This window comes from Phodopus roborovskii, unplaced genomic scaffold (assembly GCF_943737965.1).
Source record: "Phodopus roborovskii unplaced genomic scaffold, PHOROB, whole genome shotgun sequence".
Taxonomy (NCBI): domain Eukaryota; kingdom Metazoa; phylum Chordata; class Mammalia; order Rodentia; family Cricetidae; genus Phodopus; species Phodopus roborovskii.
Window position 1 is genome coordinate 9,261,566 of NW_026125506.1, and position 17,175 is coordinate 9,278,740.

General features: G+C 54.7%; 1 protein-coding gene across 2 annotated transcripts in view; it reads right to left on the reverse strand.

Annotated features, from left to right (window-relative positions):
- Positions 1-201: 201 nt before the first annotated feature.
- Tpcn1 (two pore segment channel 1) overlaps positions 202-17,175 on the reverse strand; it is a 52,804-nt gene continuing 35,830 nt past the window's right edge. For both annotated transcript variants that reach the window (XM_051176538.1, XM_051176539.1), the window contains exons 11-28: positions 16,294-16,410; positions 15,957-16,081; positions 14,953-15,001; positions 14,563-14,626; positions 14,055-14,099; positions 10,926-10,982; positions 10,789-10,842; positions 10,423-10,495; positions 9,019-9,126; positions 8,413-8,484; positions 7,848-7,937; positions 6,911-7,026; positions 6,271-6,317; positions 5,619-5,687; positions 5,428-5,512; positions 4,026-4,165; positions 3,762-3,842; positions 202-2,350 (exon numbers count right to left, since the gene is read on the reverse strand). In XM_051176538.1, the coding sequence (XP_051032495.1) occupies positions 2,228-2,350; positions 3,762-3,842; positions 4,026-4,165; positions 5,428-5,512; positions 5,619-5,687; positions 6,271-6,317; positions 6,911-7,026; positions 7,848-7,937; positions 8,413-8,484; positions 9,019-9,126; positions 10,423-10,495; positions 10,789-10,842; positions 10,926-10,982; positions 14,055-14,099; positions 14,563-14,626; positions 14,953-15,001; positions 15,957-16,081; positions 16,294-16,410 (1,515 nt within the window). In that variant the 3' untranslated portion in view covers positions 202-2,227. The remainder of the gene's footprint in view (positions 2,351-3,761; positions 3,843-4,025; positions 4,166-5,427; positions 5,513-5,618; positions 5,688-6,270; positions 6,318-6,910; positions 7,027-7,847; positions 7,938-8,412; positions 8,485-9,018; positions 9,127-10,422; positions 10,496-10,788; positions 10,843-10,925; positions 10,983-14,054; positions 14,100-14,562; positions 14,627-14,952; positions 15,002-15,956; positions 16,082-16,293; positions 16,411-17,175) is intronic.

The following is a 17,175-nucleotide window of genomic DNA, read 5'->3' on the forward strand; positions in this document are numbered from 1 at the left end:
ACTCAGATGATGGTTTTTGGTCCCCCCATCCCACCCCCCATAATAATAAAAGATGAGCTATTTTAATCATACCAGAGAGGCCTGCAGGTCTCCTCAGTTGCCTGGGCAGATGACTGACGGGAAGGCTGGGTGGGGTTAAGGTGGGGTCAGTAGTGTCCCCAACCCACCCCCAAGCTGGAAGTCAGAGGCTGCAGTCACATCTACAAAGCAGAGGCTCTTTATTGACACAACAGAAATCTGGGCACAGTGGGTTTCTAGGTAACAAATCATTGTATAAAACCTTCTGTCGTGGCTCCTTGATCCATACAAAATGATTGTCTGCATGGTGTGGAGTAAGGCTGGGGTGGGGGAGGGGAAGCATGGATTCATAGGTACCCCTGCTGGGCTGTGACACAGAGCCTCCAGTCCCCACTGAGCTGAATTGAGGGAAGGGGCAGCTGGACTTAGACAGGGTTCCAGGGTCCTCAGCTCACAGCCTGGATGACATCCACCTGTCCCCTGTTTGAGAGTCAGCTTGGTGTGCCCAAGGTAGCCCTGTAAGGATAGGTGTCCCCAGGCTACAGGACTGGCTGGAGTTTGGCCTACCAGCCCTATTCCCTCCTGGCACCTGGCTGGTATGTGCTAAACCCAGGTTTTAGTACCTCCATAATAAGCCCAAGATCAGTCCCCCAACTTGTGCCCTGGCCCCCTAAGCTAAGGGGTACTGTCAATTCCTAGGGTAGAGGAAAGGCCTAGGACCAGGCTGGATGCTCCAAGGCACCAGGCCCTCTGTAGAAGCCTCCCCTTTTTGCTTCCAAAATGCCTGTATACAAAAGCTAAGGCACCCAGCTGTGCAAATGAAGCTGCTACTCTGGAGAAGGGGCTGTGGCCGGGAGTCCAGGCTGAATGCCAGTGGAGGCCAAGAGCCCTTCAAAGTGAGAGGGATGCTACAGTCTCCTGACTGCCTGTGGGCACCAGTGGTTTTCCCAGGGGGCTGTGCTTTATTTAAAGTGAAAACACCCACACTCGTGTTCCAGCTTGGCCCCAGGATCAGCTGAATGACGTGCTGGGCCCAGCTCTGTCCTCTTCTGCAGCCTAGAGAACATGAAGGGGCCCATCCCCGTCCACTCTGAGTGCCAAGAAGCAACAGGCCTAGAAGGATGGACGGAGACTGGAGAAGCTTCCCCAGTTCTCCCGAGGCCTGCCTGCCTGTGCACCTCCCCCTTGCTGGGCACTACAGTGGGATGAAGGGCCACAGCTCCGTCCCTGACACTGTTCCCTCACTATCCAATCACCACCTTGTTGAGGACTCCCAGGAGGCCCTGAATGCTTGCCTGCCTCCCTCCCCTCCCACACCGGCCTAGCTTATGTGAACATTGGGGAGGTCAGTCCTCATGGGGCCTCAGAGTCCATGGTGTGGATGTGGTGCCAGGGATGGCGGGGTGGGCAGCCATTGTCCCTGTGCTGTCCTTCCCTTCCCAGCCACAGTATCTACTGGAGGAGGGGGATAGGGTGGGGACTGGCCTCAGCACCGGCTCAAATGAACTCTGCTAAGGCGGTGACCCCCAGAAGGGATGCAGTGTACCCCGGCCAAATTCCTGGGGCCTCCCGTTGGCTCCCTCCTGCTGGGCCTAGCTTCCCCAGGATTTCAGCAAAGGGGTGGACTCGAGAGAAGTGTACGAGACTGGCGCCATCTCTTGTCTAGCAGAGACCTTACTAGACGTGTCTGGCCTCCCTCGGGCTTCCCACAGGATCCCAGGCACTGAATCCCACGGGGAACTTTCTAACACTTTCATCGTCTACAGACACCATCCCGTAGGATGTGGCGTTTCTTCGTAGCGGTTTTGCCCCTAATGCCAGACACAGACAACCTGTGATGGGTGCGGGGGCTGGTGAGGTGAGGTCACTGCAGGGGGCAGCAGGGGGTCCCACCTGTGTGCCCACCCCAGGGGAACACGGGCATCGCCGAGATGGCACAGCCTGTCTGAGGAGCTTCTTGGGAAGAGGGCTTCCAGAGATTTCCATGGTAGGAAGAGCTCAGCCAGGCATGGTCCTCTAGCCCAAGCCAACTTCTGAAGCTCAGGAAGACAGCGCAAGGCGGTTCAAACCGGCCCTGGCTAGTCCTTTTCTGTCTCTGTTAATATGTGCATATATATGAGTGTGTCTGCATACACACATGGTTTCCATACATTGTAGTACATAATACTATGGTGTTATTGCATAGAAGAGCTGGCTTGACCAGACCCGGCTAGGTGACGGTCTGGGAGCGCTGGCGGCTACCAGGAGGCTGCTGGGCTGTCGGGCCAGGCATGTTGCCCTTAAGTTGCTGCTGCTGCATCTCCTGTTCCCGGGCATGCTCCTCATACCATTCCTAGAGCAGAGGCAAGTGATGCTGAGGGCGGCTCACCTTCCGGCCCACTCCTCCAGCTGGGACACAGCCCACCACAAGGGGCCGGGCCGCAAAAGAACCTCTGCTGGGTGAGAGGTCAGTGGAGGCAGAGCCAGGGGCCCACCTTCCAAGACAAACACCCCAGCAGCACCGCCCTGGGGATAGGAACAGTGGCCCCCGATGAAGAAAAAGTCACTGAACCACTAGAGGCCTGAGCCGGGGCCACACAGGTTCCACAGGAGGCCGTGTCTCAGGGTTAGAGGCTGTATGTGGCAGTGTGGGACACTGCTTCTGCTGCCCTCTGAGGGGGTCACAGGGGTCTTTTATAAACGCTCTGTGAGTCTGAGGCTAGCCTGGTCTACAGAATGAGTTCCAGGATAGCCAAGGCTGTTACACAGAGGAACCCTGTCTTGAAAACCCAAAAGCAAAAACAGGCTGGCTGCTCCATCAACGACACTCCAGGCCCTTGGGGGCCTTCGGGCTCTTCCCCATCGCTCTTGCTGCCCTGTGACTGGTGTGGCTGTCTGTGACTGCTAATTCTGCTACCCCTTCCAGCCCACTGCCAATAAACAACTATTAAAGGGGGGGCTACAGGGGGGGCGAGAAAACCCAAACCAGAAACAGAACAAAAAAACTCAGTCCGTGGGGACTGTGCACCAAGGCTCAGCGACCTGCCTCTACATATGGAAAGAAGCCAACCACAACTTCTTGGGTTAACAAGGCCGCTGCAGAGGAAGCCCCAGGGACCCCACAGGGAGGAGGAGGGCTAAGCAGCTCATGCCTCTGGGTTCCGTTGGAAGGGCATGGCGCCAACCTGCAGTGTTTATACTTCGTTTTCCGAGGCAGGGTTTCTCTGTGGCTTTGGAAGCTGTCCTGGAACTCGCTCTGTAGACCAGGCTGGCCTCAAACTCACAGAGATCCATTCGAGTGCCTCTGCCTCCAGAGTGCTGGGATTAAAGGCACGCGCCACCACTGCCTGGCCTATACATTTAACAGTTGTCAGTTTGGTAAGATTGGGAGGGGAGGGAAGGGGGTTGGCTGTCTGACTTTTTCCTTAAAACAAAAGTCCCCAAGTCAAAATGCCCAGCAATGCTTATTCCATCAAGCAACGGGGCAGGAAGTGGGCAGCAGCCGCCCTGCCTGGGCAGCAGCAGGTCCTGTAGGGGCCTTCCGGTCTCTTCCCTCACTCATCTCTGGGAAGAACCACAGGGGCACTGGAAACTCAAGGGGCAGCATGGCTGTGCAGTGGGCTGGACAGGAAAGTGGCCACCCGGCAATGCACCAACATGTCAAGGCTGTGAACGGTGTTGGTCCTGAGTCCCTGGGAGGGCATGGACCCTGCCGGGGCCCTGCCCTCCACCAGGAGGCTCCCCCCCAGGGTGTCAGCCCCTACCTGGATCTCCTCCTGGTACATCTTCAAGCTCAGGTCACTTTTGGTTCTCGACCTCCGGCCCAGAAACACCAAAGAATTTTGCTAGGGAAGAACAGGGGCTGTGAGGTGTATGTAGTTGCAGATGGCAGGACTCGCCTGGGCCTGGGCCCTAGGGCTGTACCATGGAGACTGCTCCTACCCCGCTGACATCTGCAAGGGTGCCACCAGCTTGATGGCAGGCCCCTTCCCCCTTTGCAACTGCGGAGCCTCTTGCCCCTCCCTTACCTGGTATTTCTCCATCTGAGAGAGGGTGTCAAGCAGCCGGGTGACGTCAGAGGAGGCACCTCGTACCTCACGATAAAGCTCCAAGATAGCCAGAAGCTCCTCCTTGGATATTTCCTTCTCGATGACGATGCCGCTGTCCACTGAGGGTGGAGAGAGCTGTGTCCATAACCACTCTCCCCCACTGTAGAGCCTGGCTCTTCCCGCAAGCAGCCCCTGCTCCTGTCCCAGCCACTGGTGGTCCCTCATTCCCCTCCCCTCGCTAATTATCAGGACGTCATGTCCAGCCAACAGCTTACAGGGGACACAGGGCATCAGGGGACGCACTGGTAATCTCAGTGTTTAGGTGCAGAGGGTAGGTGGACCGTCTCAAAGCCAGCCTTGGCTACCTAGCACGTTTGAGGCCAGCTTGGGCCACGTGAGCATCTATCTCACAAAAGGCTTCACGAGGGAGTCTCCAAGAACATAGAAAAACATCAGGTGGCATTCAGGATGCACACACAGGAAGACCGCAAGGTCAAGGCCAGTCTCAGGTATATCCGAGACTGTCTCTAAACACGCACACATGAAGCGAACATATACAACATCCCCTAGCCTGATGCACCACATCGACTGAAGAACAAGTAGGAACAGGTGGGCAGTTCTGGTGGTGTGTGGCTTTTTTGTTTTCTTTCTTCGGTTTGGGGTTGGAATTCAGGACCTGGCACATGTGTACAGAAACAACTCTACCACTGAGCTAAGAATGAAGGCGGCTGCACAAGCAGGAAAAGTGGGCATCGCCAGGCCACTGGGACGCAGAAGGTGTCTACCTCTGCAGTGATGTTCACACATGGGAATCGGGAGCTGTGGTGGTCTGAGTGGATTACAGTGAAACGTGGCATTGGCTGACGGAAGGCTCTTAGCAGTACATGCCGGTCAGGGTTGTACAGGGTTGGGATGAGGCAGAAGGCTGTTCCTCCCACAGCCTTCTCTACTCAGAATGAAATGACAGAGGCTACTTGTTTCACATTTAGAAACTGGGGACGTTTCTTTGTTATTATATTTTTCTAAAAATGTATGTATCTTTTTAGGTATGAATGCTCTGCCTGCACGTATGCCTGTATGCCGGAAGAGAGCATCGGATCCTCATCATAGATGGTTGTGAGCCGCTATGAGGGTGCTGGGAATTGAACTTAGGTCCTCTGGAAGAGCAGCCAGGGCTCTTAACCGCTGAGCCATCTCTCCAGCCCTTCTGCTATTATATTCTTTTAACAAGGGATAAAAATTAGACCTCGGCAGACAAGCCAAAACACAAAGCTGATGCGGTTGGGACAAGCAGGCATGGGGACAGCCGGCGGGACGGCAGAGTGCATGCAGCAGACGGGCAGTGAGCTGCCAGGGCCTGGGGTGTGACGCCCATACGGACCTTCCGAGTCCTGGCTCTTCCGGCTGTAGTTCATGCGGAAGACGAAGGCCTCCAAGATGAAGGCCACGATAATGGTCATTACCACCTGGCCAAGGGAAGACAGTGTGTGGGTGTCACGGTCCCGTCAGATGAGGCCCTTCCTCTCCGACACTGCGGCCCAGGGGACAGAGAACAGCTGTGATGGGACCTACCATGGTCACGATATAGAAGGTCATGAAGTACAGGCGGCTCCAATGGGAGGTCTGCGAGGTGACACCTTCCTGGAGGACGCAGTGAGTGAGCCTGTAGGCGGCACTAGCCGCCACCTCTTTAGTCTGTCAGCCCAGGCCCAAAGCCAGGTGACACGCAGCACTTCCCTGGCCCTCTGTGTGGGTGTGGGGCACCAAGGCTAAGGCCTCTTGCTCCCTGGATCTGAGTGTTCTTTTCCTTAGCATCACCCCCCCACAGCCCTCTCCAGCATGGCTGACTGGAGGGAGCCTGGGTTAGTACAGGTCTCTGACTGGAGAGAATTTAAGGAAGGGGGGACGGGGGGGAAAAAGCCACCCACCCTCACCATACTCGACTTTAGAGACAGAGTCTGTGATCAAAAGCAACCCTCCCGCCTCAGCCTCCCGAGCAGCTGCCACCGCCACACTGCAGGACCAGTCATGTCACGCTGTTGACCAATGGTCAGATAGGTGAAGGTTGTCACGGTGCATGGAGGGAGACGGCAGGTGCGTGGCACAGGGCTGAGGGGTGATGGTGCACTGGGGCCCCGCACCCTGTGGGCACTGGAAGAGAACTGCAGCCCAGCCCCGAGAGGGGGCAAAGGCAGGGGGAGGGGGAGGAGGCCCAGAGCTTTACCATGATGATGTACCAGTTGTTGACAACCGTGAGCTCAAACAGGGTCACTGCAAGGGAAGGGGGTGTGCCTCAGGCCAATGTCAAAGGCCTCCGTCCCCGAGTAACTGCTTGCAGGGACTCCTGCCACCAACCTGTCCCCCCAAAAGGAGTGCTCTTTGCCTGAAGGGCCCATGGTGGGGTGGGGGCAGGTCTGGCTGAGGCTGGCAGTGAGGGAGCGAGCCGCAGATTTAACCAATATAAGATGGGAGCAAGCAGGGGCTCTCCCTTCCCTCGAGAGACCGTGCCCGGTGCTACGACCCTCCCATCGTCAGGCAAGGAACCGGAGAGCAGAGAGGAGGCCCGGGTCCTCTGTCGGGGGCTGCTTGACACTGAAATAGCACTGTTGTGCTGGGTTCCCTCTGGCGGCACTGGAGGTGGGCCACCCTGACAGCGCAGCCCTCCAGCTAGGGCCTCTTACTTCTCTGTCACTGTGAGGCCTGGTGCCAGAGAGAGCCTGGGTCTGCCTGTTCTCCAGCCACAGGGCATTGCTGTGAGTACAAGGGACCCCAGGAGGGCCGCTCAGTGGCCAGAGAGAGCGGAGAGGCCTTATGGCAGCCCTGAGCCAGACTGAGGCCAGCAGCACCCTCCAGGACGCACTCACCGAAGCTGTTGAGGATGTTGTCAAAGTTATTGAGATAGTAGTAGCCGTCCTCTATCTTGGTCTTATTGCCCACTGTGTGGTTGATAAATCGGTAGGCGTCAGCCACCGTGCTGGAGCTAACGAGCAGGACGAGAGGACAGGAGGGTCACAAGATGACCGACCACCTCCACGGGGACAAGCAGGCAAAACAAGGTCTGCCTAGGAGCCTCTCTGTCTCTCAACGCCACCCATATCCTGCCCTACGCATAATCACTGGGCATTGCTTGGTGGAGAAGTGGCGGCCTTCTCTACCCTCCCAGGCTTCTCTGGGGCACTGCTCATGTGTTCCAGCTTTGACCCAGTTGCTGCACTTGGAGGGGATCCTGCTCGCCACACTCCAGGTTTATACTCTTCTGTTAAAATCCATGCTGCCATTTGTAAAAAGTTAGGCGCCCATGCCACCAGGGAGCTCGCTAGCAAGGCTATTATGTACTGAGTCCCCCATCCCGATAGGTACATGGACCCCACGGGAGGTCTGGAATGTGCACTGTGGTGACCATCATTATGCGCTCTGGGTGAAGCCCTCAGCTGGACACAAACCAGGGTCACTGGTGATCTATCAGTGCTCAAGGCCACATGGGCCAGTCGTAAGCGGACGTATTGGTAGTGGATCTTTCTCATTTCCTTTTGGAGGGGAGGGGAGGGGTCGGGGTAGGGCCACAGAGGTCTCGTCCCCTCGTTCTTCATCCCTCATCTCTGTGACCTCCTTGCCACGGTCATCTGTCCAGTCTCTTGCCAGGTCCTAGCCTCTCCTGGACAGTGTATGAGGGGGTGAGGGTTGCTCTGGTTCTGGGAAGGGGTGTGTCGATTGAGGCCTGAGCCCTGCTTGGGATGGGTGACACCGGCTCCCAAACTGTCACTTAGTTCCGTGTGGCCCAAGGCCACGCACGCCACATACTTGCAGCAGTTGCGGTACAGTCGCCCATTGAAGAACTCCATGCCCACGATGGCGAAGGAATAGTAGAAGATGAGCAGTGTGAGGCCGAGGCTGGGGAGGAAGAGGGACAGGGTAGTCAGGGTGGGTGAGGGCAGTGGTAGCTGCAGCGCGTCCTGGTCCCCCGGCACTGACTGCGGGAGGCATGCCCCTAGCCTTGGCCAAGTGGACCACCGAATAGTGTCTGCAGGGGAGGGGCCGCGTGGCTCACGGTGGGGGACGCCAGGGACAGATGCCCCTTGACCAGAGATGCACCCCTTACCTGTGAAGGTAGGCTCACAGGTGACCCCTTACCTGTGAACGTAGACACAGGTGGTAAGTTTGACAGCTCCCTGCCCTCCCCAGTAGACAGTTCAGCCAGGCCGGTGCTGCCGAGGGGACCTATATGGTCCAGACTCTTGCCTCTTTGAAGAGCCCTCCCAGGCCCCCGGATTCAGCCTTCCTGGGACTCCTCCTTGTTCCTACTTCCCCTGAACCCCCACGCAAGCCTCATACTGCCTGGCCCTGCAAGCTGAGAGGTGGGCAGTACCTGGCCATTCGCGGCAGCAGCTCGAACATGGTGTCCAACACGTTGCGGTAGCGTTTCTTCAGCTTAAATAACCTGAGCGATGGGAACACTGTGTTGCTGGGGCTACAGAGGCAGGGGTATGGCCACAGCCCACTTCCTCAGATGGGCCAGAGCCTTGCAAGCCCTCCTCTCCCCACACGAAGACGAGGCTGAGAAACCTCGCAAAGCTGGGCTCACGCCTCTCATGACTCAAACTGTGGCATCTGATGGGACAGACCCAGGACACCGGGCCAGGCCAGGACCCTCTGAGGAGCTGCAGACTGTGCCAGCCTCATATTGTATTATGTGGTTTTAAAAAAAATTTAGTGAGTCCCCCCCCCCCACCACGGGAGTGGACAGACAGATGAAGCCAGGAGTTCAGACGGTGTGACAAGCCCAGGGATGGAGAAGCAGTCACACTCGGGGACTCAGAGCATCGTGTACCCTTACCCTGCAGAGTCCATGATAAAGGAGGGGAGGGGGGAAGGGCGGGGGGGGGCTGCCACCAGCTACTGAGCCCCTTAGCTTAGCTCCAAGGATTTCCAAACCCCCAGTGCCCACCGCTCACCCCCCAGCCCTGCAGGTCACCTCAGCAGCTGAAGGGGGCGCAGGACCACAATGAAATAGAAGGGCTCCATGTTGAGTGTCAGTGCGAGCAGTCCCAGGAAGGCAAAAGCTGTGACTGAGAAATCGAACCTGGGGGGGCCAGGGGAGGAACCAGTTTGTCAATGGCATCCCAGGCCCTTTCCACTTCCTCTGACAGCCCTGCTCTTAGCTCGTGGCTTCCACAGAGCCTGGACCAGCCACAGTGCACACACAGGACAACATCCCGCAATGGGCCACCCCCCAGCCACAGCTCAGGCCTCAGTGTCAGCCTTGGCATTCTGGTCCCGGGGCGCATGTGCCTGGAGACGGCCTCTGTAGAGCATGTGTGGCTCTAAGCACGGGGCGGCAGCCTTGGCCTCCAGCAGCCCCCAGATGGCTGGTCATACTGGGACCTGGCCACGCGGAGGGACTGGAGGCAGGACTCTAAGACGTACCAGGCAGGCACGTGCCACACTGCTCTCACGGGACTCAGTGTCAAGGAGACATGCGTGTTAGACGAGCGTCTACTGAGTATGTCCGGCCCGTTTGTATTTTCTTCCTTGTTCTTTTCTCCCTTCTTTAATATAATATGGTGTCTGTGTTGCCCGGGCAGATGTTGGACTGGGCTCAAGTGATAAGCCATCCACCCCGTCCTAACTGGTGATGACAGCAGATCCCCACCACACTGATTTCCCCTGCTCTGATTAGCTGTATTTTGACGACCCAAGCCCTCGTGAGTGTTGACTGACTTCACAGGCGAGTTACTTTTAAATGAAGGAGGGTACGGGACCCTCCGGAGCTGCATTGAGGCCATGTAGTCAATTTAGTTTGTTTCCACTTTTTAAAACAGGGCCTCATGTAGCCCAGGCTACAGGCAGACATTATACATCTGGGATGACCTTCGACTCCTCATCCTCCTGTCTCTACTTCCCAAGTGCTAGCATGACGGGGCCTGCCACATGGCTTTTTCCACTGCCAGTCAAGAGGAGGTGACACCTTCTGTGGCCCTTGTGGTTTGGGGTTTTTTTTGTTTTTGTTCTGTGAGATAGGTTTCTCTGTGTAGACCAGGCTAGCCTTGAACTCACAGAGATCCGCCTGCCTCTGCCTCCCCAGTGCTGAGATTAAAGGCGTGCGCCACCACGGCCAGGGCCTTTGTGGTTTTAATGGGAGAGGAGGAGCCTGATGACTAGGAAAAGCCAGCCCTGGGGACCAGTGGGGACTGGTGCAGGTGACCCTAGAGGCTTCAGGTAAACGCCCCAGAGGAGTCTTGAATCACAGGCAGGCAGAACTTGCTATCCTATGACCCTCCAAGAGTGTCCCCTGGAGCCTGCCCTTCGGGTGTGGGTGGGGAGAGGGTGGCTGGCACCGACACTTCAGCCCCAGGGTGACCATATACTCTCTACTTACAAGTTCCATCCAGAGGACAGGTACTCCACAGGGCCCAGGCCAGCCACCTTCATGAACAGTTCAACTCCATAGACTGAGATAAGAGGAAGACATCAGGGGCTGATCTGGGCTCTCTCCCCAACCCTCTGTGAGCAGCAGGCCAGCTAGAGGCAAGCCCAAGGGACATGGTGAAGGGGCCAGCTAGGGACAAGCCTGAGGGACATGGCAGAAGGCCTTGAGAGGGGTTTGAAACAAGGTAAAGAGGTCACACTAAACCTCTAAGATGGGGTTCTGTTTTAGGGGCAGGCCATGAGATGCTACTGGCAGACAGAGCTCTCACAGCTGGGTTTAAGCCAGCAGCCAGGCCGAGCCATGCAGCACACTTACTGGTAAGAAACACAAGGTAACTCCAGGGCACATGCCTCGAGATGAAATTCCCTCCTGGAAGACAAGAGAAGTAGCTGGCAGTTGCGGTCAGCCAGGGGCTCTGAGTAAGGCAGGGAGAGGTCCCAGCCGCAGCTCACCTTTCAACATGAATGTCTCCACCAGGATCCACACCCCGTTGATAGCTACCACCAAGTCTGCAACAGAGAGGGAGTCAGAGGGACCAGCCTGCCAGCCTGCAGGGCTATTGGCAGGAACCCAGAGGGTGTGAACAGAGCAGGCCTAGGCTACACACCATTCATGGAAGATTCCCCCTTCTGCTTAGAGCTCTCATTACTGACTAACAACACCCAGGCAATTCCCTCAGGAAATGGCCAGGAATGGCTAATGGCACAGTTTGTGTCTCTATTAGCAACTGGGTTCAGATGTTCAAACGAGTCCAAGTTGTCAACACAGATGGCCAGTCTGCCTGGGCCTGTCTGACTCCGAAGTGACTGTGTGAGGTTAAGAGCACTTGTTGCTCTTGTAGAGAGCCTGGGTCCACTTCCCAGCACCCAGATGGTGGCTCACACCATCCATAACTCCAGTTCCAGGTATCTGACACCCTCTTCTGACCTCTGCATGCTCCAGCCACACACGTGGTGCAGATACTACTCATACAGTAGATAGTAAACTTTTTTCTCTCTCAAAATGCCTGCATGGACACGGTAGCATCGTGCACATAGGAGCCTTCCACACAGCAATCATATCTGGGAGCCACCCCAGGACCAGCAACTGGAGATGGGAAATAAGTGTATGACAGGAGTCAGTGACTAGTTGAATGGACTGACACATTTGCCAGGGGGCCGGCCACCCATGACGGAAGACCATGTGTTCCCTCTCTGTGTGTTACTGTGCAATGGTATCTACTCTTTACTAACACACCGCAATGGGGAAAGGGCGCCTAAAATGTGCTCACATATTTAAGATGGAAGCAATTCGCATATTTGCTATGTACCCCAAACCAGCCTCAAACTCCTGACAATCCTCCTGCCTCAACCTCTGGGGTACGGGAAATTACAGGCTTTCACTACTACACCTGGTTTTTAGAGGTTTTAAAAAATTATACTTGTTTATTTATTTACTATTTACTTGTGGGAAGCCAGGTTGGGCACGTGTCACCAGGTGCCCGGGGTGGTCAGAGAACAGACTTGTGGGAGTTGGTTTCCTCCTTCCACTACATGGGTCCGAGGAAACTGAACTCAGACCTTCTGGCTTGGCAGCAAGCTCCATTAGCCCCTGAGCCATCTTGCTGGCCCTGTTATCGCTTTTACACAGCAGAAAAATAAGCCACGATAAAAGCGTCACCCACTGGGAGGTAATGGATATAACCTATACTTACTTGACTATAATCTGTTTTGAAAATTTGACTTGAAACTGGATAAATATGCTACCAAGTTATAATACAAAGTGTTAAATGAAGGAAGGGAGCACTAAGAACCCAAAATAAAATGAAATAAAGAAAAACCAGAGCACGGACCTTTCATCCCAGCACCTGGGAAAGCCGAGGCAGAGAGAGTTCTATCAGTCTCAGACTAGCTGGGGCTGTCTCAAAACAACAAAAGAGACTACTGTGTCCCAGTTGGTGACCTGCCCACATAACAGACAGAGACTATTTCTGGTGGCCTGCGGCACACTAAGCAAATGTGTGTCCCTAGGTGATGCTCCAGGTGATGCAGGGTCATACCTAGGGTGGGACTGATGCTGGGACCATGGGCCACAGGTCATGGGCTTGTACAGCAGGGGCCCCTTGTGTTAACATTGGGAATCAAGATATAGCAGAGCAGTAAGTTAGGTAAACACCCTGGGGTTGAAAATGAAGCATCAACAGAGACTCATAGCTTGTTTTTGGTTTTTCCAGACAGGGTTTCTCTATTTAACATGCCTAGCTGTCCTGGAACTTGGCTCTGTACACCTGCCTCTGCCTCCTTAGTGCTGGGACTAAAGGCGTGCACCACCACAGTGGGCATAATTTATTATCTTTACAAAGGCAAAATCCAGCTGGGCACATTGTCTCACATCTGTACCCCAATGCTTGGGAGGACCATGGGTTCAAGGCCAGCCTGGAATATAGAGTAAACTGTGGGGCAGCCTGGGTTCCAGAGTGAGACCCTGTCTTGAAAATAAAAATGATATAAAAATAAAATAAAAATGAAAATCAACATACAAGGCATGCTTTTTATTTATGACGGAGTCTAAGAAGATCTGCCCTAGCCAGGAGGTTGGTTTCTACGGCTTTTTGCCTCCTCGATTTAAATCAATCCTCTGAATAAAGTGCATAAAATAAATATGCAATAAATAAACAAACAAACAAGCAAGCAGGACCCTGGCTGTGGGAAGCCAGGAAACAGTTGGTGCAAAGCAATAAGCGCTCTGCTCAAACTGTGGCCTCTGGACACCACTTCCTCACAGAAGGAATCAGGGCTCATCCGCTGAACAGAATCCATGGAAGGTCTGAGAGCCGCCTTCCTGAGGGTGCTGCCCCCCACCCCCTCCCTTCTAGCTAGTGAGCACAAGAACTGTGCCAGGGATCTGGACTGTTGCTGTTGTTTCCTCCCTGTGATGCTGGGGATGGACCCGGGGCTTCCAGAATGCCAGGTGAGCACTCTACCAAACTCTGAATTTGTTTTCTTTGGGTAAGGTCTTCCTGTTGGCCCAGGCTGGCCTAGAACTTGTGGCAATCACTCTGCCTCAGTCTCCCAAGTGCTGGGACTACAGTCATGAACCACCATACTAGATTTTTTTTTTTTTTCCAATTAGCTTAAATGTTAAGAATCACATGTCACTATGGTTACAGTGTCAGACCCAGGGACTCTGGATGTAAGTACCAAATTATAGGGAGTAAGTATGTGCGGCGGGGGACAGACAGAGAGAAAACAGTCACACTCTTCCTTAACTAGCCACCGCGGCAGGCTCAGGTCTGCAGAGGAGGCAAACTGAAACAGGAGGAACCCATCAACACTGTGGTCCCAAAAGGACCAGGTCTGCAACAGAGACACAGAACTGAACCGGGGTCCAGAAGACTAGGAAGTGACCATGCATCACGTAACTGCCACACATAATCAGCTCGGTAATCCAGGTATGCCTGGGTCTCAGAATCTTGCCCTTTTTTTGAGGGGTGCTGGGGACAGAGCCACGTGCTTGGCACCTTCAGGTCTCTTGTCCTTTCACCTTCAAGAACAAAGGACTCAGGAGGGCAGGGGCCCGGAGCTGCTATGTTTCACACTTACACATGAAATACTGGAAGGCCTTCGACTTTACAAGGATGTTAATGCCTGTTTGGAAACAAGAAATGTTAAGGTTAGACTGTCCACCATAGGCCAGGCACTCTTTAACCCTAGCAACGCGACACTTGGGAGGCAGAGGCAGGCAGATAGATCTCTGAGTTCCAGGCCAGCCTGGTCTACAGAGTGAGTTCCAGGACAGTCAGGGTTACATACAGAAACACTGTCTTGAAAAAACAAAAACCAAAATATGAAAAAGCCACCACAAACCTGGCCTTGAACTAAAGGGTGACTAGTCCAGTGGATGCTGTGGCATCCACTTTAACTTTTATTTATTTGAGATGTGGGTTTGCTATGTAACCCAGAATGATCTCAAACTTGCCATCTTCCTGCCTCAGCCTCTCCCGTGCTGGGATTATGGGTGGCGGCTGGCCCTAGCTTCTGAATTACTGATCAGGGTCCTCCCTGATGTTGGAGCTAACTGCTCATTTCCAGCTGGACCACACACACTCACCTTTAAAGATGAGGAAGGCTGTCCGGGGAAGCTCATCAAACCAATGCTGTCTGTTCTTCTTTGCCTGCAATGCAAAGGGTCCAGGGGAGACGGGGTCAGGGCCAGGGATGGGAACATAGCCCAGGCCTCCTCAACTGGGGACAGCAGTGACATTTAGGGATCTGGATGATAAATTGGAGAGCTGGGGCTGAGTGCCCATAGTGTTCCATGCATGGATCATATTTGCAGATGGCCCATTGCTCTGAGAAGGGATGCTATCCTCTGGCACCTCAGGTGAGCTTGGGAAGGCTGGGTTATGGGGTCAGGATCCCAGCTGTGGCTGAGCTGTCTGGATCCCACTGAAGGCTGAGCTGCCTTTCCCATCTCTGCATGCAGATAGGGGACCCTCACCTTCCACTGCAGAGCAGCAACTTCGTAAATATCATAGAAGTCCTTCAGGCTGTCACAAACAAAAGTGAAAAAGGCGGTCACATGCAAGCCTGTCACACACTCACACACACACACACACACACACACACACACACACACACACACACGACGCTCAGCCTCTGCTCCCCGCACCTGCACAAGGCTACCTCTCACAGGAAGATGGACATTTTGTGGGGCCCAGCACTAAGTCAGGGCCCTTACCTGCAGCACCCTGATTGCCTCTGTCCTACAGGGGCTAGGATGACTCAATCCGCTTAGTTCACACTAACCTCTGCCCTGGAACACTGCCCCTTAGGGGAACAGTGGCCTCTGGGGACTGACGGAGTGGTGATCTCAGTCAGAGAGCCCTCACTTCCATAACAGGTGGTGCCCAGCTCAGTGGGCACCACCCTAGCACTTACCAGCCTCAAGGTCAGCAACCACAATTGGAGATCCTCGGGTGCAGCCCTTCCAAGCTGGAGTGGAGTGTGTGTGTGTGCATACGCGCGTGCATGTATAGGGAATGCATTTGTGTAGGCCAGGGGACAACTTTTAGGAGCTGATTCTCTCTTCCCACTTACATGTGTCCCAGGCACCTTTACTCACTGAGCCGTCTTACCTCCTTCTATGGATTTATTTGTTTGTTTGAGACAAGATCTGGAATAATCCATGCTGGCCTCAAACTTACAACATAGCGGGGGGGGGGGGGGAGGCACTAAGTTTCCAATCCTCCTGCTTCAGGGTATTATGTATTAACATTAGAGGGATAAATCACCACATCCAGCCTCACACATTTCTTTTCAGTCAAATCAGATTGATGTGGACGGTTGCTGGGCTTCTGTGGCTTGCAAAAGATGACCAATGACCATGTGAGAGTTGTGGTGTACCCCTCAAAGGCCCCTCTGCAGCCCCCCTCCTAGTGCCCGGAACTGCTTCACTGTAGGGGTGGGGGGTGGGGTCTGGCCACGCTGGCTCCTGGCTCTTACCTGAGCAGTGGTGTGTTGCTCTGATTCAGGGCCTTGAAAGTCAGGAAGCGCTCCCTAGCACTCATCCGGGGCTTGTAGAAGCGCATCAGACCTTCGAACTGTCTATAGGAGATGCCGGCCGGCCTCTGGGGGGAGAAGGAAGGCAGTGTGGTGAGTCACAGGGACGTGAGGATGCAGATGGCATCATGCTGGGGGGGGGGCGTGGGTGTGGGGGGGAGGACAGTTATCTCAATCTGCATTTTGGCACCTGCATTTTCTGCCATTCATGCCAAAAGGGATGCTTCTGGTAGGGAGAGAGAATGAACTCCCCCTCCGTGCCTCGGCCCCAGTGCCCTACCCGATGGCTGGCGAGCAGGCCGTAGGCGTGCTGGATGGCGGATCGCTTATGCAGCAGCAAAGACTTGAACTTGCGCTTTTCGATGTCGTTGAAGGTGTCGAACACCACAGCCAGGAGCTGAAAGGGACAAGCATGGAGCCTTGGCTATCCTCTGAGTGGGTCTGCAGGGCTCAGGGGTCACCCTCTGCCCCCCCCACCCCCGGACAGGGCTTTCATCCAGCCACCCAGGGGGCACTAAGGAGGCCTTCTGGTGGGCTTTACTGCCCAGGATAGGGGACAGCTACTCAAAACCTCAAGGACATGAATTGCTGCCCTTTGCACATTTCTCTCCTGAAGGCACTATCGATGGGTATTCCTCAGGCCCCTCTTCTGTCCCCAACAGCCAGAGGACAGGCCAGGGACATCAACCCTGGAGCCTCCTCCTACTACCACGGTTACTTTTCTTGTGAGTCACAGCTTCCTGTGAGGTTCCAGGGATGGGGGGTGGGAGGTAGGTGGGGAGAAGGAGGCCTGCATGCCAGAAAAGAACATTCCAGAACTGCCCTAGAGCAAAGTCAATTCATTAACGAGGGGAACAGAGGATGGGGAAGATCTGACAGATACACAGCCGTTCAAAGATGCTTTGAGTGAGCTATCCTGTTCTTTCAACCCCCCCCCCCCGCCCACCCCCTCATTGTTTTCCATGTAGATTGAAAGCACGCATTTTTCCACCAAAGGCCATGTAGGAAAGACTTGCGGAGGTATGGGCAGATGGGCTCTGTTACAAGTTTACACGACCCTATGGCGGGGCTGTTTCCAAGGAGGGATCGGCCACAGATGAGAGTAAACACAGGGCTGTGATTGGACGCCAATAAAACTTACTAAAAGTAATTACTGTGTGTG